This window comes from Rhipicephalus sanguineus, chromosome 9, assembly GCF_013339695.2.
Source record: "Rhipicephalus sanguineus isolate Rsan-2018 chromosome 9, BIME_Rsan_1.4, whole genome shotgun sequence".
Taxonomy (NCBI): Eukaryota; Metazoa; Arthropoda; class Arachnida; order Ixodida; family Ixodidae; genus Rhipicephalus; species Rhipicephalus sanguineus.
In genome coordinates this window covers 53,524,207-53,551,866 of record NC_051184.2, presented here as the reverse complement: position 1 = coordinate 53,551,866, position 27,660 = coordinate 53,524,207, and the positions used below count along the sequence as shown (strand labels likewise).

The 27,660-nt window shown below is 46.9% G+C and overlaps 1 protein-coding gene across 1 annotated transcript; it reads right to left on the bottom strand.

Moving 5' to 3' along the window:
- LOC119405165 (MYG1 protein C27H6.8-like) lies at positions 1-27,394 on the bottom strand. The gene is given in 10 exon segments (XM_037671972.2): positions 1-460; positions 5,602-5,774; positions 7,139-7,323; positions 8,476-8,598; positions 10,317-10,395; positions 15,725-15,768; positions 15,770-15,956; positions 16,960-17,055; positions 25,077-25,232; positions 27,184-27,394. Coding segments are annotated over 9 exon segments (1,128 nt in total). The 5' UTR covers positions 27,276-27,394; the 3' UTR covers positions 1-460; positions 5,602-5,608.
- Between the last annotated feature and the right edge of the window lie 266 nt (positions 27,395-27,660).

Sequence of the window (27,660 nt, the reverse complement as noted above, 5' to 3'; positions counted from 1 at the left end):
TTGAATGTTTCATTTATTGATCTTTTAAAAAAGTAAATCTGTGGAAGAATGATCACTACCGGTGTTGCACAAATGGTAGAACACCCACGCAGTTGCATTGCAGCATGCACGTGTATGAGTGCAACATGAATACGACATTTTTTTTAAAATCCGAACAGTCAGTGATAAAAATGTGAGATGGGTTAATGTAACATGCGAACATTTATTTGTAAGCCTCCTTTATCCCCTGTCTCTGCGGATGACTGTGTTAAGGAATGCCCGGCAGCTTGGGACGTTGACCGGGGCGGCTTCTTTCCAGGCTTTCGCCGTGGGCACTTTTTTCCATGCAACTTTAAGTCCTGTCGTCCAAGCTTAATTTATTCGAACAGGACCACATCTTCGAGATCACTTTCGTGATCGTCGGCTTCGCCCTCGTCGCCACGGCCAACATCGCCTTGAACCACATAGCCCTGGACAATGCCTGAAGAGACAAAAAGAATGGTTAGAATGAAGCAAATGAAGTCATGCAGGTTACAGCAACACGGAGGCTGCAAAGCTTGTTCATTTTACGGCACTTAAGTGACCAAAGCTATGATCCACCAGCCGCAAGAAAAAAAACTGGAATTCATAAGATGTGGCGTTTTGTGTACCAAAACAAAGATGCAATTTTCAGACATGCTGTAATTTGGAGACTTTGGATTAATTGCAACCATCTGGGGTTGTTTAATGAGCGCATAAATCTAAAACACGAATATGGCGCCTGCTTCGAGTGTTGAGGAGCTGGCAAACGCCACCACAACTCAGAGGATCAATGTCAACGAGTTGAGAATTTTTCTTCCTGCTACAATGTTCCCATGCGGCATTATTAATTATAATGAATCTGGCCTCTGGGTATCTGTGTGGCAAGAAAAACAAAGACATGAAATGCCGAAAAAACAAAACAAAAGGACAATGCAAGCAACCACAGTGACACGAGTGCTGCGGTGAGGTGCGTTCACGGAATAGGGCCAGTTTTCCAGCCTTCCCCACACCTGTAACCTAACACAGCTGCGTCCTGTCTCCATTCCACTCTTTCAAACACAAATGGACTGTGCTGTTGATGGTATATATGTAAGACATCCTATCATGCCCCACGCCTTGTAAGCTGCGGATGCGATAGAAAATGTAGCTTAACAAAATTCATTGCTGGGATAGTTGGTTCATAGTCTTAAGGGGGGACGTGGCTTTGGAAAACCGACTTTCTTATAACTTAACAGATGTTGATGAAAATTGGTACAAATATTCAGCATGTCTCCCTGCTGCTTCTAAAAAAGTTTCAGAGTGATATCTTCAGAACTTTTTATTCAATTAAATTTTTACTTCTTGCATTTTCTTGCACTTTGCGCAATGCCTGGAGAGTTTAAAAAAAGGACTAGAAGGCTAGGTGAATATTTGTTGCATAGCTAAATGCACGCTGAGTGTCATGACATTCTTGCTTTATTTTTTTTGCAACACAATATTCTTGCATTGCGATTCTTTTTGACACCTTCAAATCGGGCACACTCTTGGGATGAACGAGTAGTCACTTCGTAAAATTACAAAGCGTCAAAGTGAGAAAGAAAGAATGTCACGACATGCATTGTAGTCTAAGAAACATGACAAAAGAAACGGAGTCAAAATAGGCCAAACGGTTAGGAAGAAAATGGCTGCGCAAACTTGGCAGGCAGGCAAAAAGGCACTTTTGAGAAAACGGCTCTCGAAGTTTCACCTTGCGTCCAGTGATCTGGAATGCACCAGGATCATAGTTTTTGGTGTTCTTAGTGATGTGAGGTCTCTTGAGCATTTGGTGCTTGCTTTGGTGCACTTTTGATGCCTTTTTTTCCCGTGTGGCATCCTTCTCTGCAGCTCATTGAATGGAGTGCTTTCCAGGCTTCGGGCCAAGTGATGCACAAAACTCTCTATAAGCATGGAGAGTGCCAGTATTATACTTGCAGACTGCCTCATTGACAGCTGTTTCGGCGGCAATCAGTGAAGCGTTTAGCTCTTCTGGTAGAATTGACCAAACTACCGAATGAAGACTCTCGGCCGCATTTTGACTTTTTTTTTTTTTTTTTGGCAACAGCCGAGCAACTGAGGGTGGTCAGGTTTTAGTAGACTGGCAGCAGTGCAGTGCTGCCAATTTATACGTGTGCGGTGGTGGAGCCTTGCCTTCAGCTTCTGCAGCACGGTACTTGCACCAGCTCAGGGACCCAAGTGGGCAGAATTCATGGCGTGGCTCCTCATCTCTCGAGATGACATGATGGAACGTTGCCATTATGGCCTTTTGCATGTCATCAATGTCAACGTTGTCACGGATAGCCATACCATAACCAGTCAGTCTTTTAAATTAATCAGGTCTTGAGTCAGGCCGGCCCATCCTCCAAGTGGTTGATCTTTTTTGCTTCTTGATACAGGTGTTGGCAGAGCTGTACCCATCCTCTTTTTGACATGATTTATACAGTCTTCTTTAGCCAATGGAATAAATCCGTATGTTCTTTCTTCAGAAAGAGTCAGGGAAGTATCACTGTCTCCATCAAACATTGGATGTGTGTCGGAGAACATTCTTTCCAGTGAGCTTCTGAATAAAATTAAGGTGGGGGTTGTGGCATTCAGTACCAACTTTCTTATTCCTTCGTAGGTTTTCATGAAAATTGGCACACTTATTGCAAACATTTCTGGGATGAAATATATGAGCAGTTTATTCAGTAACGCGAGTTGGTCAGATATAAATTCAACTCCCTGCTTCACACACGCCACGCTCATTTGCAAACCTCGCCTGTGATGCGTTTCGTCATCCACTCGGTCGCGGAAACGGTAATTTGCGAGGCTTTCGTTATTTTAGAAGATTCACCAGAGCTAGTGGCGATACCAAGCACGAATCCAAGCGTGCCTAAATTGCATCACCAGCGCTTTCTTTCATGCCGATGTACTCGGCCGCGGGGTCCGGGAAGTCGCGCACTATATATGCCGGCTGGCGGCATTCGGCGACAATACGCAGTGCTCAGCCGCGGCGACGAAAAATCGGCGCGCGTAACGTACTTGGTCTCTCATTTTGCGGCGCCGACGCGCGAAATTGCTAGCCGCTGCTCGGAGCGGTCAATGCGCGACGAGCTTGACCGGGAATCCGCTGCCGATGCGTAAAGTGCCCATCCGCACTTTCGAGTAGCCAGCGGACGATGCGATTTGTTGCTTGCGACGAAGCACAGTGCGGCTTGTCCGCTAGCGCGATGTCCGTGCCCGCAAAGTTCGGATTCGTCTCGTAAACCAGCGCCGTAAGCGGAGTTAGGCCTAGCCACGACTCCGAGCAGCAAGCTCGGTCGCGGTGTGCGTGGCCGCGGTGCCCGATGTTTCAAAGCACGTCATGTTCGATCGCGAGTACAAAGAGTAGTCCCGCGAAGTTCTTCGTCACGGAGGACGAAGTGCTGACAAGCTGAACTACCCGAGACGCGCATCTGCGATGTTCGCGACGAGCGCGGCACGCTACCGTCTATTGTACACTGATGACGGCGCTTCCGCTTGCAGCTGTCAAACTACAGGGTAATCATATTCTAAATTATCGTCGACCCGTGTACACAGAACGAGAGCGGACGCGTCACTAAGTAGCGTGATTTTCGACAGTCGTAACAGGTAACATCGCGACGCGTAAGCAGCAGACGACTGTCCTCTCGAAGCGAGCATCGGACCAATGGCGAGGCGTTCTGGAGCAACATGGCGGACGCGGCCAATCGGAGGCCTCGAAACGACCTTCAGAGATTTGCTTTTTGTGCGCTTGTTTTTAAAGGGAGGCGCCAGCTGAGGTGGGGAATTTGAAAAGGAAGGAATGCCCTTTACGGCGAGCTCAAAATGGCGGCGCCCGGTTGTACCGTTGCGGAGCAAGAAATTTTTGAAAAGCACTGTTTTTTTGCGATCTCCACAATAATTTTCGACACCTCAGCCCGCGCAACTAATTTTTTAAAGCACTTCTAGGTGGTTTTCAGTGAAGATATTTTGGAATCAGATAGAAAAAGGGCTACAGAAACCGAAAATGTGATTTTCAAAAAATCGATTTTTTTGCGATTTTGCGCGATACGAAAGCCGCGTCCCCCCTTAAATACTGTCCTGTGCATCAGTGTTCTTTCTTTCTTGGTCCTGTGTCGAATCTGTGCCGTCCAGCATATAAGGCAAGAAGAACGCGTGAGCGAACCGGAAAGCACGATGGCGGTGTATGCCGACCACATGTGAAAAGACAGTGGGGCAGAGAGATGAAAGTGCATCGGCAAGCTTGCAGTAGATGGGGCTTGGGGCGTGCATGCGCCTGGCTAATGAAGCTGTGGCCTTTCTTGCAGGTAATCTGTGCCGGGTGCACAGGCTGGGCTGTGCACCTGTACACTCAAACCTCGATATAACACGGATATAACGAATTATTGGTTATAACAAAGTAAACGAAGAATAGTCTTGTCATAGATACAGTGTTACAAATAAACGTTTATAACGAATTATCGGATATAACAAACTTATTTTCGTGCCAGATGCGACTTTGTTATAAAGAGTTTTTAGTGTATTTGAGAAGGCGGCCAGTGCCTGCAGAATGTGATAGAAGCACCCGAACTGGCCATGCCACCACTGTCAACGAAGTATGGCAGGCAAATCTGTATGTCCGGTACTGCGTATGAAGCGAGGGCCATTTGAGAGTTCAAACAAGGGCACACAATCTGTAGTGGGAAAGTGTGGAAGGTTGCCAGCCATACTGCCATAACAGTAACAGCAGCAGCCCTTCGCCTACCCCCGCCTTTTTTCATCAAGTGATAAATAAAAGGCTTGGGTGAGTGATCACTCAAGCCTACTGCCTTCTCAGATGATAAGCGAGCTCATTTCCAAAGTGTGATTCCTTGATTAAAGGCACTGTCTCTTTCTCCGCTCATCTCGAGTTACACTCGCGGTTTCGTCTGGTGACAACTTTTGCATAAGAGGTCGAATTTCAACACACTGAAATTGAGGTAGTCGAATCTTGATAAACTAAAATCACTTAAATGCTATTGCTGCTTATTAAATAGAACTGCTCCTAACTTACTATTTATTGCGTTTGGGTGTTGCACCCCTATACATCTTTATCAAGAAACAAAACTACTGATACGTAAAATATAACTTCCCTGTTTAATAAGATTCTACTGTAACCAAGTAAAATGGCGATTTCACCAACTCTGTTATACTGAGATTGAACTGCATAATGAAAGTTATATTTTTAGTGTCGCTTTACTATTCCTATGCAACAAGCAAATTATAAGAGTGTTGTGGGAAGGTTCTGGTTTAGTTTGGCCACCTGGGGTTTTTCGAGCCATGCTTAACTTAACTAAACGAGTGTTCTTGTATTCTGCTTCAGTTGGGATGTAGCCACTGTAGCTCAGAACCAAACACGCGACATGGTGCTCTGGAGCAGAACACGACAACCATAGAGCCAACTTGGCTGGTCTACGTCGATTGATCAATCAATCAATAAATCAGTCAATAACAATGTGTCACAGATTCTCCAGTTTTGCCTTTCACGTCCAGCCACGCCACCACACGAAAGACCTGTTTGCTATACACCTTTCACACATGTTAAGTATAGCAGGACTGTTCACAAACCTTGTGGCTATACGTTGCCCTTGATGGTCCGCGTGGCCATCTCAAGGGCGCCTTCCTTCGTCTTGTTGCCACCTATGAAGCCACTGGAGTGGACAAAGACGCAGCCGTCGATTCCGCTCACCCGCGAGAGCTCCTCGTCCCGCAGACCTCGCCACTTCTCGGGAAGGTGCACCCTGCAATGGTGTAACCGCCAAAGGGTTACCCGACAAGGCCTCGAATTCACAGCTTTCAAGTGATGTCACGGACGCAGGTTCTTAGCGTAATGGTACTCCAACATGGCGGCTTCGATTACGTCATAATCACTGGGGCAGCTAACCTGATTAGATGTGATAGTTATTGATGCCGCTGGAACATTTAATGCCTATGTGCACACACAATGAAATAACCTGCATGCGACGTGCTGATAACATTAACGTGACATGACGAACTTCGTGTACCATTATGCTGGGGCTCCCAATATGGCTGTTTCAGTGACATCAGTGCAAGCCATCTATACTTGCTGTACAATGAAAACACGTCCAATGACCTAGTCACTGGACAATGCTCTCAGTAAAGGGGCACTAACACGTCTCAGAGGTGGTGTGCCTGAACCACGGAGTAAGATCAGACAGGAGCGCCGACTCCGCCTTTCTGGAAGGTACACATTCTGCAACGCCGGATCTTGCTTTCCAGCATGTTCGCCAGATGGCGCTACGAATGAACGAAAGCTGTGGAGGAGAGATGCCGGTCCCCGAACAGAGCCGCAGGCGAGGGTTCTCTCTGTCACTGCTATAGCAATGGGGGCACGGTCGCGCTTTGCCGCGTTCCCATGTCTGCCTGCCTACCTGTTTTGTCGTCTGCTCCGCACACACTGCTCCCCGCCACCGTCAGCCTGCACCAGTCAGCAGATGTGCTCCTGAGAGCAGGTTGAATGATTTTTATGTGCCTCAACAGATGGTGCTACACATTGCGAGTAGTCAGCTGAGAGCACAAGGAAAGGAGAAAATGTGCGAAAACGTGGAGAGGAGCGGAGGGAGAGAGCAAAGGAATGAGCCAGACACCCATGTTTGCGTTGCACAGTTCATCCAAGGTGAATGCATTGCACGGCGGCGGAGTCGGCACTCCTGCCTTATCCTACTCCGTGGCCTGTTTACAACGTAGCGATGACCACTACATTACAGTAGACTCTCAGTAAACGGAAATCTGTTAAACGGAACTGCTTAAACGGAACAACTGCATCTAATATAATTGGTTTCATACTTGGATTCTGCTCTCCTGTTCATCTCTCAGTAAACGGAACTCCTGTTAAATGGAACACATTTTCCTGGTCCCTTCAGGTTCCGTTTAACGAGAGTCTACTGTATTTGCTTTGGTGCAGTTTGAAGGCTGCTAACAAGAAAACGAACAATTGCCAGCCCCGTGGCATTGCCAAGATCACTCACAAGGTGGTAGACACTACTCGTTTGTCATAAATTTAGCTAAAACGAAGTGTTGCAGTTCGCTTTTAGGCCTATCATTCGTTTCCCCCACGTCCTCGTGAACCTCGATGGGCTCTCACCGGCACTCGAAGGAGCCCAGCGCCACCGGCACGCCCTGCACCCGCCAGCTGCTGCCGTCTTGGTCCTGGTACAGGACCATCTTGACCTCGCCCGGGATGGACAGCTCCTCCTCGAGGGTCAGCAGGTGGTCCTTCCAAGGGCAGCCGCCACGCTCCATTATCATGATGGAGCCCGCATCGCCAACCTATTTTTTTTTAATTGCCAGAAGTGCGCATCATTACGATTGCCACAACAGCAAGCGAGAACATGTCAGAGTTACTACACACATATTATGCAATTTGTAATCCCGTTGTCACAATTAGCGTACTTTCAAGCATATACAGTTGAGCCGATGTGCACCAGGGAGCAGTTCTTGTCCCTTATATGAGGGGGTCTCTTATAAGCAGGGTACCATGATAAACCCCTATTTCGGTGCAGGCACACTGGTGTCTCTTATACACATTTGTCTCTGACAGCGGTGCCTCTTATAAGGTGTCCAAATGTACTTCATAATCATGATCATGCCTACGCCCCCTGCAGTGGGCTTAGGCATGATATTTCGCCAATCAACCCGGTCCTGTGCTTCCTGTGGCGTCATACCTGCAATCTCATCTGCCCACTTAATTTTTTTCATCCTCCTCGCACGCTTGCCTTCTCTTGGAATCAAGTCCGCTGCTCTTAATGACCAGAGGTTATCTTGCATTCGCGCTACACTCAAACCTTGAGATAACGAACATGGACATAATGAATTATCGGTTTTAACGAAGTAAATTAATAATAGCCTTCGTAATAGATAGAGTGGTTCAAATATACGCTTATAACAAATTTTCGGTATAGCGAAGTTATTTTCGTGTCAAATGCGACTTTGTTATAATGAGGTTTCAGCGTACATTCCCTGAAAAATGAGACTGAAGTAACTAGGAGCCTATAGTTATCACCAGCCTAATATGTGTTTGCTGCATGAAAAAGGGTTCTCCCATTGAACTCAAACTAAGCTGCTCAGTAGAAGCCTGCAAGTTAAAGAAAGGTTAAAGAATTACAGTAGACTCCTGTTAAACGAAAGCTGAAGGGACCAGGAAAATATGTTTCATTTAACAAGAGTTTCGTTTACGGAGAGATGAAAAGGGGTGCAGAATTCAAGCACAAAACCAATCATGTTAGAGGCAGTTGTTCCATTTAAGCAGCAATTTCATTTAAGAGATTTTCGTTTATTGAGAGTCTACTGTAGAGAAACTTGGGTGCATAGGTGGCTGGCATCCATGCACCTAGCATAAGAAAAAAATCATGAGCCTGTATATCATATCGAGGCTTGATTGCGTAGAAGTAAAAGATATTGTTTTAATTTTTTTGCAAATACCTTTTGTCGCTGCTGCAGAGCATTTAGGACAAGCTCCCGGGCAGGCAACCATGCTGTAGCATAAAAGCGCACGCGTTCTAGGAACTCTTCGCCTGTCAGCTTCATGGCCTTCAGGAACTGCTCCTGCAACACCCAAAAGACAAAATAACGTCAGTTTTAGAATAACATTTGTCACTTAACATACATTAAACGTAAACACCTTTGCGGGATGTTACAGTACATGTTCATTCAAAGATTTTCAGCTTCACACATCACAACACAAACGTAAAGGCGACATTAAAAAACAGTGCGCCACCTAGTGCCTTATGCCAGACATATCCAAGCCAAGCCAATCTCTTAGCAACCACAGTGCCATTTCTGTGCAGGTGCATCTCATTATGCCTATGGCCACTGGAATGAAACGATTTTCAGAAAATGGACGTGCCATCTACCCATTACCAACATTAGAAGCAAGTTTTGACAAAGCAAAAGTTCATTTCAACAATTAGTGGTGATCAACGACAGCGAGACGGTACCAGTGGTGTAGACATGCTCCAGAGCTAGCTGTGGGTGGTACCACGTTAGCACTGTTCTTAGCATATGTAAAGATCACACATGTTAAGCTTGCACAGAATGTACGTTAACATAGCACATGTAAACCGCAGGAACAATGTCCCAACAGTGATGACAGCAAGACGCATGCCACAGTCATGTCATTGCTATTTGCACACGTAATGTGGTTACGTTTGGTTGCAAACACTAATCTGAAACTGCTTTATTGCCCACTGATGCAAACTCTTCATCAGGCATTCCTCACATTTCTATTTCTGATTATCATCTGCTGAACCAAGTAACCAGTACAACTAGTAACTGCCACACTCAAGCCAGTTCTTGAAGGTACAAAGCATGAAGGCATACCCTCTCCCAAGCTTTTGTGCCTTCTATGAATACGTCGCAGTTCTTTCAAGAAAAAAAAAAATTTAGAGATATGTACTTCTTTCTTAATAATCCTACTTTAGGAAGCACATTTACAGTCTTCACCAAAATTTTTGCAGGTTACACAGGCAAAGCACAGTCTTAGGAGAGCATGACTTGGCTCGGCTGTGCGCGCTCTGAGCATCAAATGGTCAGAAAAGCTGAACACACAGGTGACCGGCGTTGACATTTGTGCAACATCAAGGTGTCGGAAAAAACGCTGAAATCAAAGGTAACGCGATGCATAATTTTCTTGAAATCTTTTTGTTCATAATAACGTCCGTTATTCGGATTAACTCCTTGAGGCGTTTCATACATTTGTGTGCACAACTTGTTAGTGCTAGTTGTGTTGACTAGTGGCTAAGAAATAGCAATGTACGTTAAGGTTTGGATGAATTCAAGCACCTACGTAATAAATGTGTCCTCATTTTACTTTAGCCTGCAGTGCATTGTAGCATATGATTACTTTGCTGAAAGCACTATCATGTTCGACAAGTCGTTTGCAGTGCCGCTCTCTGCAAGCCATGTCCAAAGAATATTTTTTTGCTCAAAACGAATATAAATGAAAATGAAGTTGCACCATATTTCTAGACTGAGATGCGATTCCATTTATGCTAAAATATAACACGATTGACTTCAGGATAAATATAGTCAATTAAAATTTCATTAAGATTACTTACCACAAAACACACAAATCAATATATTATGACACTATTTTTGTTGCAACAGAATATAGAATACGGAGTGCCTTGAAATATAGTTTTGTAAATTTGACTCATTTGCTGGAAGTTCTTCATAGGTCACGCCTGAAAGGGTTAAGAGATCTTGAAATGACAAGGTTCTGTTGTACAGTCTTAGGTCCAACCACTGAGCAAGAGAAGACTCACATAGAGATCGGGGTTCGGTTCGTTCCAAGCCGGGTTCAGGTGGCCCACTCGGGAACTCAGGTTCGTGTTTATTCGGTAACTGCAAAGGGCGGCCAACAAAAGACAGGAGGTGTCACACAATGCGCGCTACAGTCGAACTCCGCTACAACGAACTCTGCTTCAACGAAATTTCCGGTACAACGAAAAATTCTTGGTTCCCCGTCAACAGTCCATAGGAGTCAATGCATAAATATGCTCGCCACAATGAACAATTTTTCTGCTGACGTTCTGCTTCAACGAAATTTGACGATGCCATTCCAAGCTCAAAACATTTAATTTACTGCGCAATAAACACAATCTAGGACATTTTGATGCATTTCAGAACATAAAGATACGAATTCAAAGTCTAAATCGCGTGTACGCACCACCAGAAACCACCGCTGTTGACTGAGTATGGGGGCCGCCATTGCTTGATAGCGACGGCGATCAGACTGCCCTGCTTTCGCAACTGGCTTGAGTTGCTTAGTCGCAGACAATCCGAAGCCAAAGCTCAGTTGTCCACACTGGGGTGCATTCACGGAACGATTCCTTTTCCAATGCTTTTCGTGCTTTTCACACTTCCCTAGTGGTCAGAGCGACGAAACATACGCGTTATCAACGTGAGCAGGCCTGGGGTGCAATCGTGGAACGATGCCTTTTCCAATGCCAATGCTTTTCGTGTTTTTCACGCTTGGCCAGGGCGACCAGTGGTTGGAGCAACAATTCGTCCGCGTTATCAACGGGATCAGCCAGCCGTGAGTGGTGGATAAGAATAGCATAGAATAAGGCGCAAGTCATCGCTCCGCGATAGCACACCTGCATCTCGCCGTTGTCGGCGGATAGCTAGTGTTAGCGTATTAGTGCAACTGTGCAGTTCGTGATGCGCGACCGTGCCTCTGTGGTTCGTTCACGGAAGCCGTTGCTTCTGCGTGCTTTTCAACGTGGCATCGCTATGCACAAATGAGAATCGGGTCGTGACGCTGCTGGGGACGCAAAGGAAGCAGCAGACACTTTGAATTTTGGAAATAAAAGTTTCTCTGTTCTACTAGCTCAGGTCAGCCATATTTTTTTTCATTTCACTACAACGAAATGTTTGCTTCAACGAACATTTTTCCGAGCACCGTCAATTTCGTTGTAGCGGGGTTTGACTGTATACTGTTTCAGCCATAACCAGACCACAGGAGCCAACAGTTACAAGAAAAAAAAAGAAGCATGGGAGGATTGCAAAAGCAAGAACTTCTGCCAACTGCTACTCCCGTGGTGGACGAATGACCCAATTGGTAGGACCAGAATTTTGCTCCAGTAATGCTGTTGCGACAGCCATTATAGAAACTCTATGGGGAAGACTCCTCAAGATGTCAAGATTATGGGCTCCCATCGCCCCCAGTGGCAAGTTGACTCATTTTTAGTTCACTTCAATTTCCCCTTTATCCTATAATAACTAAACTTTAATTAAAAGCTACCTCTGCCATTTGAACGATCCTCCTTCTTTTGTATAAAGTCCAAGTGTGGTGACGTCCTATCACGTCTCACGCGTGGTATGTCGGGTGCTTGAAGGAAAGTTAGGGAGGGTGAGCAGTGAAGAATGGTGACTTGGTGCCACCAGAAGCACCAGAAGCAGAGGGTGCGTGTTCGTGCATGCGTGAAGCGGGCTTGAAATGGGAACATGTAATACACAAGTTAGACCAGCCATGTGCTTAGTCTAAGCACATGTGTCCTGCATACTGGGATGTTTACACAATGTCTTTCTATGAGCCTAATGTTGGAGGCTTCGTTATCTGAAAGTTTCAGAGTCACATAGAAGGAAGAGGCAATGTGCCGTCTCTTCTGCTCATGTGTCTATGCTCTTCATTACCCCGGCAGAGTGATAGTGAGTCTTGTTATGAGTGACCGTTGCTGGCGACACGTCTGTGAGAGTGGACTGACAATGCGTTCCCACAGGACTCTGGATACGTTGACCCTTCCCAGAAACAGGCTCTCCGCGACAGGAAGCTCTCCACAAAGGGAAAAGAATCGTGCAAGCTCCGATGGACAGCGGAGCGATATCAAAGCTGGCATCGCCTTCACAATGGGCCGCTCTGGCTTGTTTGGGATGCTACGGTGCCGACCGGACTCGTTTGTTTTGACCAGAGCAATTACAGGTCGCCGTAAACCCTTTCCTGCCCTTCTGGGGAGAGGCGGAGCAACTCACCCAACATCCTGTTCTCTCAGCTGACCCCACGTGAGTGTCATTGACCGTAGGAACTTTCATGCATCAACGAGTGCAATGACCCGTCTGCGACGGTGTAATTGGCCGGCGTCTTGGTGGGGAGTGTCGTGTGTGTGACTGGCTGCCATCAAGGAGAAGCCTGCTTGAAGTGTTACAACAACGGTGCTGAGTGAGACAAGGCTCCGAGCCGTGGGTTAATGGCTCATCCAGTTCGCTCATCACTGAACTCTTACCTTTTCACTATGTAAATACAGTGGAACTTCGATTATACGACTTTCAGGGGACCGCGCAAAATCGTCGTATAATCCGGGCGTCGTATAATCGAAAAACCGAGAATATAGGCAGTGACGGTCATTTTTGCCCCACAACAGCGGGCACATAATGCCTAAGAAAGTCCGCGGCACAAACGTACGCTGCTCCGAGGAACGTAGATTAAATTAATTGAAAAAATGACAACCACGCATTTTATCGGAGGTGTGAACGAACCTTTATTTCTCACCTTTTAAAAAATCTGTGATTTTCTTCTCAGAGTTTGCCCAGCCACGACGCATCAGCTTTCTTTCGATAGCTGCAACATCTGGCAGCAAGTCGCCAATCTCATCGCGTGCGCAAGCAAACCGCCGAATGTGGTCGACGTAGCACAACACGTCCGCGTAAGTCGGAACGGACACGCTAGCCTCTGCAGCGTCGTCCATCTCTTCCTCGTCGGAAGTTCCCGCAGTGTCGGGACGCACAGTTTCGATAATGTCATCCAGCGACACTTCACTGCACACTGCAACGTCGTCGTCGGCACCAACATAGTCCGCGAAAGATCCAGGCAGCTCCAGGCTGCCGAACTCTGGTTCATCGTCAACAGGCAGTGCAGCTTCACTGGTAGAACAAGCACCACTTCTATTAAAGCCGCAGTGCCTGAAGGAGTTGGCGATAGTTTCTGGCGTGACTGCGTCCCATGCACTAGCAATGTAGTGCATTGCGTCAAGCACAGAAAGCTTCTTATCCAACTGCTTGCGTTCCATGCCCGCCAGCCGACGCTGCACCAGAAACTTCCGATATTTCTGTTTCATGCACTTGATGACGCCAGCGTCAAGTGGCTGCAGCTGGCTAGTGCAATTGGGGGGCAGAAATACAACTTTCACATTTCTCAAATGCGACATATCTGATGGATGGCATGGCGCATTGTCAAGCAGAAGAAGAATCTTTCTGTTCTTAGCCCCCATTTTGGAGTCCAGCTGCTGCAGATATGTAGAAAACATAGCAGCCGTCATCCAGGCTTTCCGGTTGAACGTGTACTGGCACAGCAGCCTTTTCAAATTCTTGAAGCATCGCGGCTTCTCAAACTTGCCGATCACGAGGGCAGGAAGCTTTTCAGAGCCGTCTTCATTAGCGCAAAGCAATACGGTAAGACGCTCTTTGCTTCGCTTACCCCCGTGACAGCTCTCTCCTTTGAATGCCAATGTCTGTTCTGGCTGCATATTATAAAATAATCCAGTTTCGTCTGCGTTGAACACGTCGGACGGTTTGTATTCCCGTATCAATTCCGGCAGCAATGCAGTCCACTTTTCTACAGTGTCGGAGCTGACTGACGCGCTCTCTCCACAGCAGCGGCTGTACACAACTCCACTGCGTTTTTTAAAGCGATCCAACCAGCCATTGGAGGCTTTAAAGTCGTCAATGCCGCAGCGCAATGCAACTGTCTCAGCCTTCTCCTTCAAAATTGCGCCATCCACGGCGATTCCTGAACTGCGGGCCTGACGCAACCACTCAACGAGGGCCTTCTCCATGGCAGCATATTTGCCATCTTTCGCGGCCTTCCTGTTCAGGCCGAACTTTGCCGCATTTAGTAGGATGCTGTCCTTCTTCGCGAGGATCGTTTTCAGCGACGACTCGGGAATGTTCAGGTCGCGGGCAATGCTGGCCTTTGTTGCTCCGTTCCGCTTCTCTGCCTCCTCGATTATGCGAAGCTTTTCTCCGAGCGTCAGCGGTTTTCGGTTCCGCGACATTGCGAGACGCAGCACTCGCAACCAAAAGTTCGAAAGCTTCCTCGCACACCAATGACCGAACACAGAAAATTTTGCACGTGGACACAGCAGCTGCGGCGCAGCACAACCAACCGATGAGGCAAACACGTGAAGGAATGGCTGAATGGCAGCACGGCAGTAGGCCTATTCGATTTGCAAGCTTCGACCAATCGCGAGCGGCTAAAACGCCCCAGCCCTCTGGTAGCTAGACAGCGGCGAGTTCCGGTTCCCGCGGCTGTCGCAAACATTGGCTCAACAATCGCCGTTCAACACGTCCGGTATAACGACACGAAATGTAGTGAAAGTTATCGTATACTAGAAAGCGAGCTCGAGATTATCTGCCATGTTATCTGCTCACAACGGTCACTGCGGTCACAACGGTCACGGTCACTACAAAACCACCCAAAAGAAGAGAGAGAGAGAGAAAAAAAAAGGCGACAACGGAAGTGCGCAGTGCAATGCGACAAAACGAATGCGCTCCGGCTGGCTCCGGCCAACGTTGCCTCTGGCTAGCTATGGCCGACCGCGTGTCGAAAAATTGAAGAGGCCCTGTGGTGGCAGCGCGGATACGAACTCGGTTCCTCGGTTTCCCGACTTTTTTCGCCCGGCCACAGTGTGTTTGCGTGCCAGCCCGCGTCATCGTAGGTCTTTTTTTTTCTCGGACAGTCCAGCAAAGCGTCGTACGAGGCGGGGCCGGCGTAAAATTGCGTCGTACAATTGAGGTTTTTAATACATTATTTCTATGGGGGTTTTGCCGGGACCAAGCCAATTCGTCGTAAAACGCGGGTCGTCGCAGGACCGGGGGACGTATAATCGAAGTTCCACTGTAAGCGTACAAAGAGTGCCATAAACCTGTTTGTTTTCGTTTTCCCAACTTTCGAGCATCACTTCCTCAACCTGGAGACTCAGTCACGCTACCAAACAGTCTGGGTTCGACGCAAACTTCACGTTGCAACAGTATTCACAATCACCGAGATCCGTTCATATCTGCCTCTACATGCACATCACACTTGTTAATCTTGTTAGCAAGTGAATGTTTGCTGCAACGCAGATGGCAGTTAAAGCTACGAACCTTACTTTGCGCGGCTTCATACATTGCTGTCGCTATCAACGCTTTGCCTTAACAGTGAAACTGCGTGCCTGCACAAGACACATTCACATACCGTGGCTCCCCGTCGTAGGCGTTGATGCCGTTGTCGATGGCGTCAGATCTCCTCCATGAAATTCTCGTAGACCTTGTCGTATATCTTCTCGAGGTTCGGTTCGGTGAGCTTCCAGCCGAGGGTCTCGGCGATCACCTCTCGTCCGTGGTGCACGTAGACGAGCCCCGCGCTGCTCAGCTTGGTGGTCCACTTCTTGGCTGGGTTGAGCGAGTTCATCGTCTCGTTAAAGCTCCTAATTAGGGAAGAACAAAGGCAAGGCACAGTTATATCTCTGAACATACCGAAATGAGATTTATTCGACACCACGAAAAAGTGTGATGCGGCGTGCAAAGGGCAGCAAGAAAGCGAATCGCACGAAAATGATCGAACACAACTGTTAAAGTTGGCGAATGGCTGCATGCACGTATGTGCATGAAGTCATTTGAAGCCGTATGCACACGGCATAAACTTGCTCGTTTATCACTTCTTCATAAACCGTACCATCACCAATCGCTCCACTATGACTTTTTCTCGCAACCAGCCACTATCTTTCCTCAGCGGGACCATTTTAACAAAGTAAAAGAGCTAATGTGCCATTCTGAGCACTATGCCACACCATTCATACCGCATACATCAAAGCACTGGAATGACATCACACATCGCTACAGAGACTAACGTCAGCGCATTTCAAGACCTAATTCACGAGAACTTTCAACCAACCAGCCATGATTAACATTCAAATGGTTCTGCTCTGCACAGTTGTATTTTGCCATCTTATTCATGTTTCAGCACATTTTACTTTGGCTTTGTACTTTCTGTATTTTTTTAAAACCAGGATTCATACTTCTGTTAGACTTTCTTTTTCTCTATCCACTGCCAAGCAACTGCTTGATTTATTTGTTCGTGTGCTTTTTATGTAGCATGTCAATAGTTATATCTATTTTTGTATCTTACTAATTGTTTTACAAATTTTGTTCAAGCCTGTTACGTGCATTGTATCTGTACTGAACACAATACCCTCAACCCGAGGGCCTTTAGGGATAACTTGAATAAATAAATAAGTAAATAGATGAATAAATAAATAAATACACAGAGCTAATTTAACTGACAACCCGTTCTCCTTTTGAAGGTAAATTAGTACAAATGCCCCCTTTCCTCCTTTATGATTGCTTCATGGAAACAGACTTGCACTTCTGATCTCAAGGCATCGATAAAGCACTGACTGTGAATGCAGAAGCATGCCAGAGGCAACTGACTTTTGATGGTGGTCATAGCGCCTCTTGGCCGGGTCGTACACAGCACCAACGTCCACGACCACGTCACACGTGTCCAGGACAGCTGGGTCTCGAGACCTGCACATTGAAGAGGCAGACAGTACAGAAACTAGTTCCACTAATATCTTGTTACACGAGACCCTCGGTTATGAGAGACCCTTGAAAATGGTTTGGTTGGCTGTCCTATATTCACCACGTTAAAGGGACCGACGAATGGCCAGAAAGTGTGATTAGATCCTGGTGGAAATGAAAAGACCATGAATTATAGTGACAGATTCAAGCATCCTTTTCGTTATCCGAGTAGGATTTATATTTTTAAATAGTGTGTAAAAAGAAAAAAAAACAAAAAACAAAATATGGTACGTTGCGCAGCTTAGCCGCAGAGCCTTGAAGCCGGATTATGGAGTCGTTCCCTTGGGTGTACATAGTGTTATGTTTTCATGCACACCGTAATTAGTGCACAAAATTAGTGTATATATGTTATTAGCTCCCCCCCCCCCCCTTCCACCCTGCTGTATTTTGCCCTGCTTATGAGGTAAAAGGAATTGCACGCCGAGAAGCGGCAGCTAGTGGAACATGTGGAGACGTGGCGCAGTCATGTGCCATGCACATATGCGCAGCAAACCGCCATACAGAAATACGAACCACTTTCGTGCCCACCTCCCACCGTTTGCAGCATGTGTGTATGTGACCTCATAGTCGCCGCAGATCGAAATATGTCAATTACAAATGTTTCACGGCATTTTCTGCATTACTAACCCGCGATTAGACACTCTGACCGGTAAGCTCTGCATTGTGCTAAAGAAAACAGGCACCATAAAAACTGGCTGTTGGTCCCTTTAACAACATTGCATACAAGAGATATGGTCACGAGAGACACTCTGTTACCAAGGGCTACTTTTTTTAGGTCTTTGGAGTGAACTCGTTAGAAAAGTCAACCCAGACACACTCAAGCAAATTGCGGTTACAGCGCAGGGGAAGACACGAGACAGGGACCGACGAAGACGAGCACTGTCTGACCACGTCCCTGTCTCGTGTCTTCCCCTGCACTGTAACTGCAATTTGAAATGGAATACGAACTAGCCCGTACTCGCACCCAAGCAACACAGCCGACGTCGTACTACCGACTGGTATGTGCTGCAATTTTCATTTCTTTGGCTCGATTCTGTTCCGTTCCAAATGTCATTCCTCACATGGTTGCAACTACTAATTGCACCAAGCTTTGTCACTATGCTTTGATAATCGCTGTCACACTCGCACAATGACTCTACAACAAAGTATCATAGAACTGGATTCTCGCCGCAGCGTCCTCAGTGATTTTCGGTTAGAAGAGACCTTGGTTACAAGAGACATGTTTCCTAGATCCCTTGAATGTGTCTTGTAACGAGGCTCCGCTATAGCAGTGTCGCGAATATATTTCGGCTTAATTGAAATACGAAGCTCGCGAACTCGAAGGCCGGGGGAACAACAATGCACACACAGAGTCTTCAGTTAAAGAAAGAGGCGGAGCATGTCTATGTCCAGAGGGGGGGGGGACTGCCCTTCGGTGAAGGCGGCGTGAGGGGGGCAGGCCACGGGAGTACACGGTCAGGGCTGCATCACTGCGTTGCTCCCCTGCGCGTACATCGAGTCGGGAATGGTCAGAGAAGGTCTAAGACACTGTTCCCGCTCATGCCGGCCTGTGTACGAGAGAGGAAAGATCAGGGTACAAGCCAAGACACAATCAGCCCATGCAGTGGACCACCCACTCCCGTCACCCGCTCCTGGCTCTCCTTGTGCGCAAAACGACGTTGACGACGTCCTACTGAGAATTTTCTAGGGCAGCCCCCTCTATCGGGCAGATGAGGAACCATTCTTTATTTTTCGCCTTAAACCTAGGTGGCGCAGGCTGCACCGTGCAATCGCTTTGCACAAACATTCCTAGATGGCGCTGGCTGCACTATAATCCTTCTCGGTAGAGAAGGATAAGTGTCCTCACTAATCGCAATAATAATTGTACAAATCGATAGACTTTCTTGTAACTGGGGGCCGAAGTCCACAGGAGCACGGTCCGCGACAAAGCACATAGAGTTTCTTATCGTTCACTGGAGGGTTCACTGTTTTCATAGTCATATGGTCACAGGGGGCGTCTTCGTTTGAATGACGCATGGCCGCAGAGAAAGTGTCCGGAGTTAGTGGGGAGTGCACTGATCACACACGGGGAGCACATTGTTCACGCACACGTTACTCCTTTCGCGGAGACGTCAGTGTTTACGCACACAGGTCACTGTTCTCACGCACACGTCACTGTTAACGCGCACACGTCACTGCTCTCGTGCACTGCACCATTCGCGCATAGCACTTTGAAGATCGCAGAGATTCAGGGTGTCCCCTTCCCTCTTCTTCAGTAGTAGACAAAGTCGTCCCGTTGATGCGGCACCACAGAGCGGCGCGGCCTTAGGGCTGGCATGGTTGCATCTTCGGGTGGTATGTCTAGGGCGTCGAGAAATTCCTCGTCGCTCGGTGTTTGTGCATCTCGGGTGTAGACGGGAGACGCAGGGTGGGTGGCGTCGTCTTTGGCAGGCGCCGATTCGTCGAGGTCGCGGTATGGCTTCAACCGACTGATGTCAACTATGTCGTGACGTCCTCGACGGTTTTCCACCCCCCCCGTCATTTTCCGCGGTCTGCCTCACAAGGCGGTTTGGCCCGATATAAGGATGCAGGAATTTCGATGTGCAGCCCCGTTTCCAGGTCAGCCTTCGTACATATACTAAGTCGTCAGCCGTGAGCTGCTGCGTGCGCCGTGCCTGGTCGTAACGTCGCTTGTTAGCCTCCTGGGCCCCGTTTTCTCTTTCCAGCACTAGTTCTCGCGCAGTGTTCCAATGCCGAAGGGACACTTCACTAAGGAGTGTAATAGTGTCGCCTGGTGTAAAGTCTAGTGCTGCGTCAATTGGCAGAGTTGGTTCGTGCCCATAATGTAAGAAGAAAGGGGAGTAGCCAGTCGTCTCGTGATGAGTTGTATGCGAACATTGCAAATGGCAAGAACTCGACGTGACACAGGCAAGAATATCGACGTGACAGAGGTAGTTTATCCGATGGCCGTTCCCTTCACAATAGTCATGGCGGTGGCTGTTGGGTTTGCTAAGCGAATGTACACCTCCTTATTATGGACATCGGCCAGTGTAGAGCCACATATGGGCAATCCTTGCTGGTGGAGTGACTCAGGGGTTCAATTAGGCATGCTCTGTCCATTCCAACCTTAGCTGGCAGCATAGTTGCCGTAAACGGCGGAATGCAGGTGGTCTCACGGCAGTAGGTTACTGCTTTACCCTTCATTAATAAGTCGGCCTCGATGTTCAGTTTCATTTTCCTCCCGCAGAAACTAATTGTTCCGGTGGTGAAGCTTATTACCATCTCTGCATGCTGGCACAGGGGCAGCCCACCAAGGAGGTCATAGGAGAGTGAGTCCAGAACCAACAGTGTTTCCTGTATCTAAACCGGTACCATCTTTATTGCCACTTGTACTTCCCCAGCCGCTCTGTTCAGTTTAATGCCGACGTCTCTGACGATAGCCGTGGCTGGGCGTATCGTCGCCCCGATCCGTGACACGAAGTCTCGTGATGCTATATTTACTGAGGCGGCAGTGTCTATCATCATAAGGGTGTCTTCAACTTGAATCGAGACTAAACAGTGATCAGATGAGTGACTAAATAGTGCGTGCTGACAGCGCCGGCGGGGTGGCTTTCACTGGTCCGGAATGACACTCCCAAGCCCCGTTTCGCTAGTTTCCCTGACCTGGCGGAGATAGTTGCCCGCTTGTTTCCGGAAGCGGTTCCTAACACTGACGCCTTATATGGCCCACCTGGTGGCAACGAAAATATATAACTTGGCCCCTCGCATTCCGAGATGGGTTATTCAGGAATCTGCGTGCAGGGTGCAGAGGGGTCATTTCCATGGCGCTTGTCGGTGTCCTAATACTTTCCTGGAGGACCGTCAGCATCTGTGACTGACCAGCGGTATGTGTTCGATGTGTCAGCACGCCCTTCGAAATCGCTGCTGTTAGTGTGGCTAGTCGCTAGCATGCCTGTGCCTGCGTTGGTATTGGTACCGGGCGTAAATGGGAATGCTGCCACGAAGCCTTGGAGTGCGTGACACGGCATAGCTGCCATGGCGTGTTGTGCCATTGTCCCTACGTGTGTCAACCGCTGGAGGTGTTGCAGAAAGTCTGTCATCGTTTTAGGGTTTGTGATGGCAACCCTCTCCATCATTTCAGGTTGGAGGCCTCGGATCAAACAGCGCACCTTCTCGGACTCCGTCATGGAGGTGTCTTTTACGCGGACGCACAGCTGCAGTATGCTCAATACATACTGTCTGGGAGTTTGACCGGGCAGCTGTCGCCGTTCCTGCAGCTGGACATAAGACCAGTCTCGAATGTGCTCACCGGCGAAATCCTGCAAGAGTGCTTCCCGCCATGCAGCCCAGCCATCTAGATGTCGTGTGGCTGCTGCATCCCTCAATGCGACGCTGTACCAACGACGCGCCTCGTCGTCCAGGACGAACACCAAATTTCGGGCTTTTTGCGCATCGTTCCAATTTAGCGCCGTGGAGTATCGGTCATATACTTGAAGCCAGTTTTTGACGTCCTCATCTACCTGGCCCCTGAAGATGGGGGGGGGGGACACCGTATGGCCTCATTGCGGCACCGTCGGGTACATTGTTCTGCGGCTCCATGATAATTTTGACGGTCCGATTTCTCAGTGCTCGATTTCCGTCGCTCATTGACGTTTCCAATTTTTCTTCTGTGCCAAATGGAACAGCAACTCGAAATGCGCGTTAAGGCTGCGTGCTTTGCTCTCATAGTCCTTGTCACGCCACTTGTCGTTCAGGTTGATGGTTGACCAGCGCGTGCTTTAACTTGTGTGCGACAGGCGCAGTGCACCTGCCCTCGTGAGGGTTTTTCGTTCGCCATGCTATAATATACCCACACCTCCACCACTTTGTCGCGAGTAGATTTCAGCTTAGTGAAATACGAAGCTCGCGAACTCAAAGGCCGGGGGAACAACAACGCACACACAGAGAGTTCAGTTAAAAAAAAAGAGGCGGAGCATGTCTGCGTCTAGAGAGGAGGACTGCCGCTTCGGGGAAGACGGCGTGAGGGGAGCAGGCACGATCAGGGCTGATCAGAAGTGCACGATCAGGGCTGCATCACGGCGCTGCTCCCGTGCGCGTACATCGAGTATGGCCAGCGGTCCTGGGCGCAACAGGCAGTCTGGAATGGTCAGAGGTCTAAAACACTGTTCCTGCTCATGCCGGCCTGTGTACGAAAGAGGAAAGGTCAGGGTAAAGCCAAGACACATTCAGCCCATGCAGCGGACCACCCACTCCCGTCTCTCCTTTTATACCCTTTCAGGAGCCCAAAACAACATTGACGACGTCCTACCGAGAATTTCAATAATGTAATAAAAACTGGGGGTGTGCGAATATTCAAAATTTCGAATATTTTTCTAATAGTGTTTGCTATTCGATTCAATTCGCACTGGAATTTTACTATTTGAACTGCGCAAAAACAAATACAGTCAACGCCCGATTGAAAGTGACCCCTTCAGATTTTCAGTATGCTTCACCTCATTACACTCTCGTATTGCGGCAAAGCTGCGTTTCAAGTTCCATTACGGTCGAACTTTGCCAAGACACAGTCAACGTCCGAAGTGGTCTCTAGATTGTCAATATGCTTCACCTCGTCACACCCCGGTATTGTGGCAAAGCTGGCTTTCAAGCTCTGCTACGGTCGCAAATGTATTAACTCAAGAAAACGCTGGTTCCAACATGGAGATCAAAGATGTGGCAGAGGTGGGGGCTCAATTAATGCTGTTTTGGACCTGAAATTTGTGCAGGAAGTTCGAAAAATCGGAAGCCAAAACTTTTTAGCATCCAAAATTTCAGATGTTCTTATATATCGACGTCTACGCGGCAGATTTGGAACTCTGCGCTTGAAGGGAGCACGCCCTTGTCCGCCACATCAGTTGGGCTTCCACAGAAGTTGAAAGAGGAGAAGAGACTGAGGAAATGGCATCCTTGCCTATCACGTGTAAAGTGTTGGCAACACTTTGGTTGCACCAAATCATGTACATAAATACGATTCGGCCTCTACATTGCCTCATTCTTGATAAGACAACTATGAAACACCACCCCACCAGTGCTTCATCAACCTAGCGAAAAGAAACACTTTCATGTTGCTATCTCATATAAGAATATGCTTACGAATCCTTTCTAACTTTTCTTTTCTGCAATTTCGCTTCGAAGTATTTGCAAAATATTCTAGAAATATTAGAAAAATATTCGATTCGATTCGCACTCACACTTCAATATTCGAATTCGCTTCGCTCCCAAAATTTTGCTATTTGCACAGCTCTACTTAAAACCTACGTGGTGCAGGCTGCACCGTGCAATCGCTTTGCACAAACATTCCTAGATGGCGCTGGCTGCCTTACAGTAGGATGTGTTTCATATCATAAAGGTCCTAAAGCCCAGCTATGCCGCATTCCGTTTTTACACAATCCTTACGTATACCATTTCTACTGCCTTTCAGTAAGGGCTAGCACGAGTACCAGTTTTCATTATTACTTGTATGGCCTAGAAATTTTAATAAAAAAAAAAAATCCATACGATATCTTGACTACTTCTAGTAATGTTTACTGTGGTGTGCGATGAGAACCGCAGCAGATGGTGTATCCTCAATAGAACTTGTTGTTGGGCTAGTTGGTCACTTGTCATATTGAAGATATTAGGCGCAACTTGGCATTCACTCAACGTGTGTTCTTAGTGGAAGTGTGTGTGAATCTGTGTTTTTCGAGTGAATGCCAAGTTGCGTCGAATAGTATCTTCAATGTGACAAGTGTATCCTCAGTTCCAGGCAGTCAATAAGGAACGAAGTAATGAACGGTGATGGAGACTGACACACACAGCACTTTGCATAAGTGCACGCTTATATGAAAGTCCGTGAACCAGTGTCTCCTTCTTTAGGACAAGGACTGCATGAGCGAGTACAGTCCTATGCTAAAAAAGCAAGAAGAATGTGATAGCTTAAGGACATATACATTGTTTCTCTTAAAGAGGTGCCTTCGTTTCTGCATTTCTGTACCTGTTCCCATTTAGAGGCAGAAGTTGAGGGGAAGGTTAAAGCTTGAAAAGATGAAAAATTCTTGAACACAAAGTGCCACTGGAACCAACGTTTCGACAAACGGCCTGGTCTTCTTCAAGGCTGCAACTTCAAGTCTTCTTGTCTTCTTCAGCTGCAGTTGCAGCGTTAAAGTCGCAGCGTTGAAGAAGACAAGACCGTTTCAGAAAATGCTGCTCCTGCGACACTCTGCATTCAAGAATTTTTCATCTCTTCAGTGTTCCCATTTAAATACAATTCCCTGCCCCAAAACTTCATGAAAAACAGGCCTGGCCTATGGAGACAGGAAGACCGAGATTCGGTATGTTGAAACTGAATTTACTGTTACCATGGTTACATGATGGGTACTGAGAGAACTATGGTCCTCATTTGTGAATTTCTTGGCTATTAAGCAACATATATGAGAGGGAAAATGGACAACCACCCATTTGTAGCACGAAGCCACAAGGAAATCCATACGGATTTCGGAAATCCGTATCGGATATGGAAATCCGTATGGATTTCCTTGTGGCTTCGTGCTACAAACGGGTGGTTGTCTATTTTCCCTTTCTTAACCCTCCGCCACCTTGCGGGATTCCACAGAACTGCTTTGCAAAACAACATATATTTTAAAACTACTAGTAAGGCATAACCAGTTCGCTTACGATTCAAGGTCAGGCAAAAAATCGCAGTTTATTTTCCAAGGAAAGGGGTTCGACATTGAGAGTGTGGTTGACAATGACACCTGTATGAATGTCATCAATAATAGGGAGAATAGCAATAATAATAATAATAATTTATATAGTCCCAGTGACCATTCTAACCACGCAGTAGCAGTTTGGAAAGAAGGACTTTTCAATTGCATTACGTGCTGTAGGCTGCTGTCGCACACACAAACTTCAATACAAGGGGGCTAGGGACAGCTGCACATTACTATTGAGTTCCTAAAAAGCAACTAACTCACCTAACCACCGTGGCATCCTTGTATTCGGGAAGCTGTTTCAACAGGAAACAGGCAAGTGCGTCATCGCAGTGAAAATTGCCGCTGTGCGTTCCGATAGTCTTGCCCATGGCTGCTGGCTTCTTAGTGGGCGGCTCCCCTGACATCTGCGACACTGACCTGCATGATTTCAAGAACCATAGAATGTCAGGGCTCCATTCTCCTATTAGTGGAAACTCTGTAGGTGACAGCACTATTCTTTCTCTGAGGTTTGTCAAAGCTTCTAGACAATAAACAGTGTACCTTTTAATGCGGACAATAAATGGGAAGACAAACACTACCACTGACCCTAAACTAGAATTTTTAACGTAAACATGTAACAACATGTAAAGGCAGAGCAAGACTAACATCATCTCAAGATATCAAGACAGTGTTATCCGCATGACCATCAAAGCTTACTGCATTTGTAATAATAATTGTCAAAAGTTTTACATCCCAAAACCACGATATGATTATGAGAGACTGCTTAGAGGAGGGCTCCAGAAATCTCGACCACCTGGGATGCTGTAATGAGAGATCCAGAAATTTGACTACCTCGAGTTTTTTTAACATGCATTGAAATCACACAGTACACGGGCCTCTAGCATTTGGCCTCCATCAAAACATGGCTGCCGCTGCCAGGATTAGATCCCGTGACATTCAGGTCAGCAGCCAAGCACCATAACCACTAGACCACCACGGCAGGTAAAGCCTACCACATTCATTAAGCGCTGGATAGATGAATCAGCCATTGATCAGTTGCATTAACAACAAAAAGAAACACAGTACCTCGACAAGTGGATATGGCATTGGTTAAAAGTGCACGTGGAAGGTGTGTCAAGTGCAAAAATGGATTTTTCTGCTGATCGCGCAATATTCGTGTCCCCTATCTATTCGCTGTGATAATTTCTACCAACTATATCTTGCTAAGTTTAAATAAACATTTTAGCTGAGTGCTAACCCCAGTGTTTCTATTCTTGTCTATCATCTTCATGAAATGATGTGCCGCTTATTTTGTACCATGTGTCCGTATGAGCTTGACAAATGTTTGCTCTCGTGTCATTTTTTGGATTCATGGCATAAATTACATTAACGAAACTCATTAGTTATTCGCACGCCTGCAGCAACTCTCAATAAAGGAAGCCGAAAGACGTATCATGCAAATGCATGGCATCCAGCATCTGCTGGTAACGTCTGTGTGAGGAGCACATTACATACATACGTAAGTAGCTCAAAATAAACAGCAAGCATATCTACTATGGTGTCACACAATCAGATCGTGGTGTTGGCAGGAAAAACACCATAATTTACACTCACGTTTACCACAATTCACAGTTATTTCAAGTTCGGAGGGCTCTGTAGTGCGTTGAGTTTTTGAGATAGTTTGTTCAATTAACTATTACTAATTCATTTAAACGCCGCATACACCTGCAAGGCCAGATTACAAATTAGACATGTCGTTTTATCATTCTTTCACACTGTGTCAGTTTAGTGCTACCCTTAATCCTATAAACTACCAACACATCCAGTTTACTAACATGCTTAATGCCGAGGAGTGTTATAACAAGGAACGGGAAGCATCTGCTAATTGCAGCAAAAAAATGTATCTGACATGGAGTCCACGTTGAGATTCTTTTGAGTATCTTATACGAGCAAATTCTTAGTCACGTATCGCCATTTTTTCACGTTTTACCGACGCTGCAAACGCAATAAAGACTACATTCAGCGAGCGTAGTTAAGTGGCGCCGAACAGGACACTGGCAACTTCTATGAAACGTTGCTTACGCTGCACCTGCGCAAGTGCATGAAAGTTAAAAATGGCTCGTGCATGCCACGACCCTTCATTACGAAGGTAGTTTAGAAAAACAAGGCGTGCTGAATCGCCAAGGTTTCGGCTTACGGCAAAACACGCAGATAAACACCAACCAATTAATAATGCCAGTTTCGAAGAAGGCGGACACTTTGAACGAAATTTACCATAAAAGCCCACGCAGATCGAACACACCGGGGGCCCCGAATATTCAACCGAGCCGTACTTTTAAAAGCGCTAGTAGTGACGGATGGCAATTGAGAACTTTGCCCTGCTACGTACCCAACGAGTGTAGGAGGTGCTTCAACTCGCAGGTGGCAGATAGATCGATAAGATTTACTTACTACACGCACAGCGACAAGGCAACGGAGCATATATAATGCTGCGAAATGTTTTCGTAGTTGCTCGGTAGAGCTTTCTGCAAAACAAATCTGTCAACGCGCCTACGTTTGAGAATCAAACAAGCACGTTTTTCGGCAAGCCGGCGACTGAAATTGGCTCGAGCCGGCTGAACGGCTGCGTCTTGAGATGGCTAGCCAACTCCATTGAGAAAAAGTTCAGTGAATGGCCCACAAATCTTTGCTGAGGCATACAAAATGAACACCGTCTGTAACATTTAATGGGAAATAAGTAAATAAAAGTTTCTGAAAGACAAAGCATAAAACTGAAAGCTCGTACAGCGTTTTATGCCGCCGGCAAGAGGTGCACGAAAACACGTGCGCAACGAAATCGAAATCAAAACCGCCAGACTTACCGGCA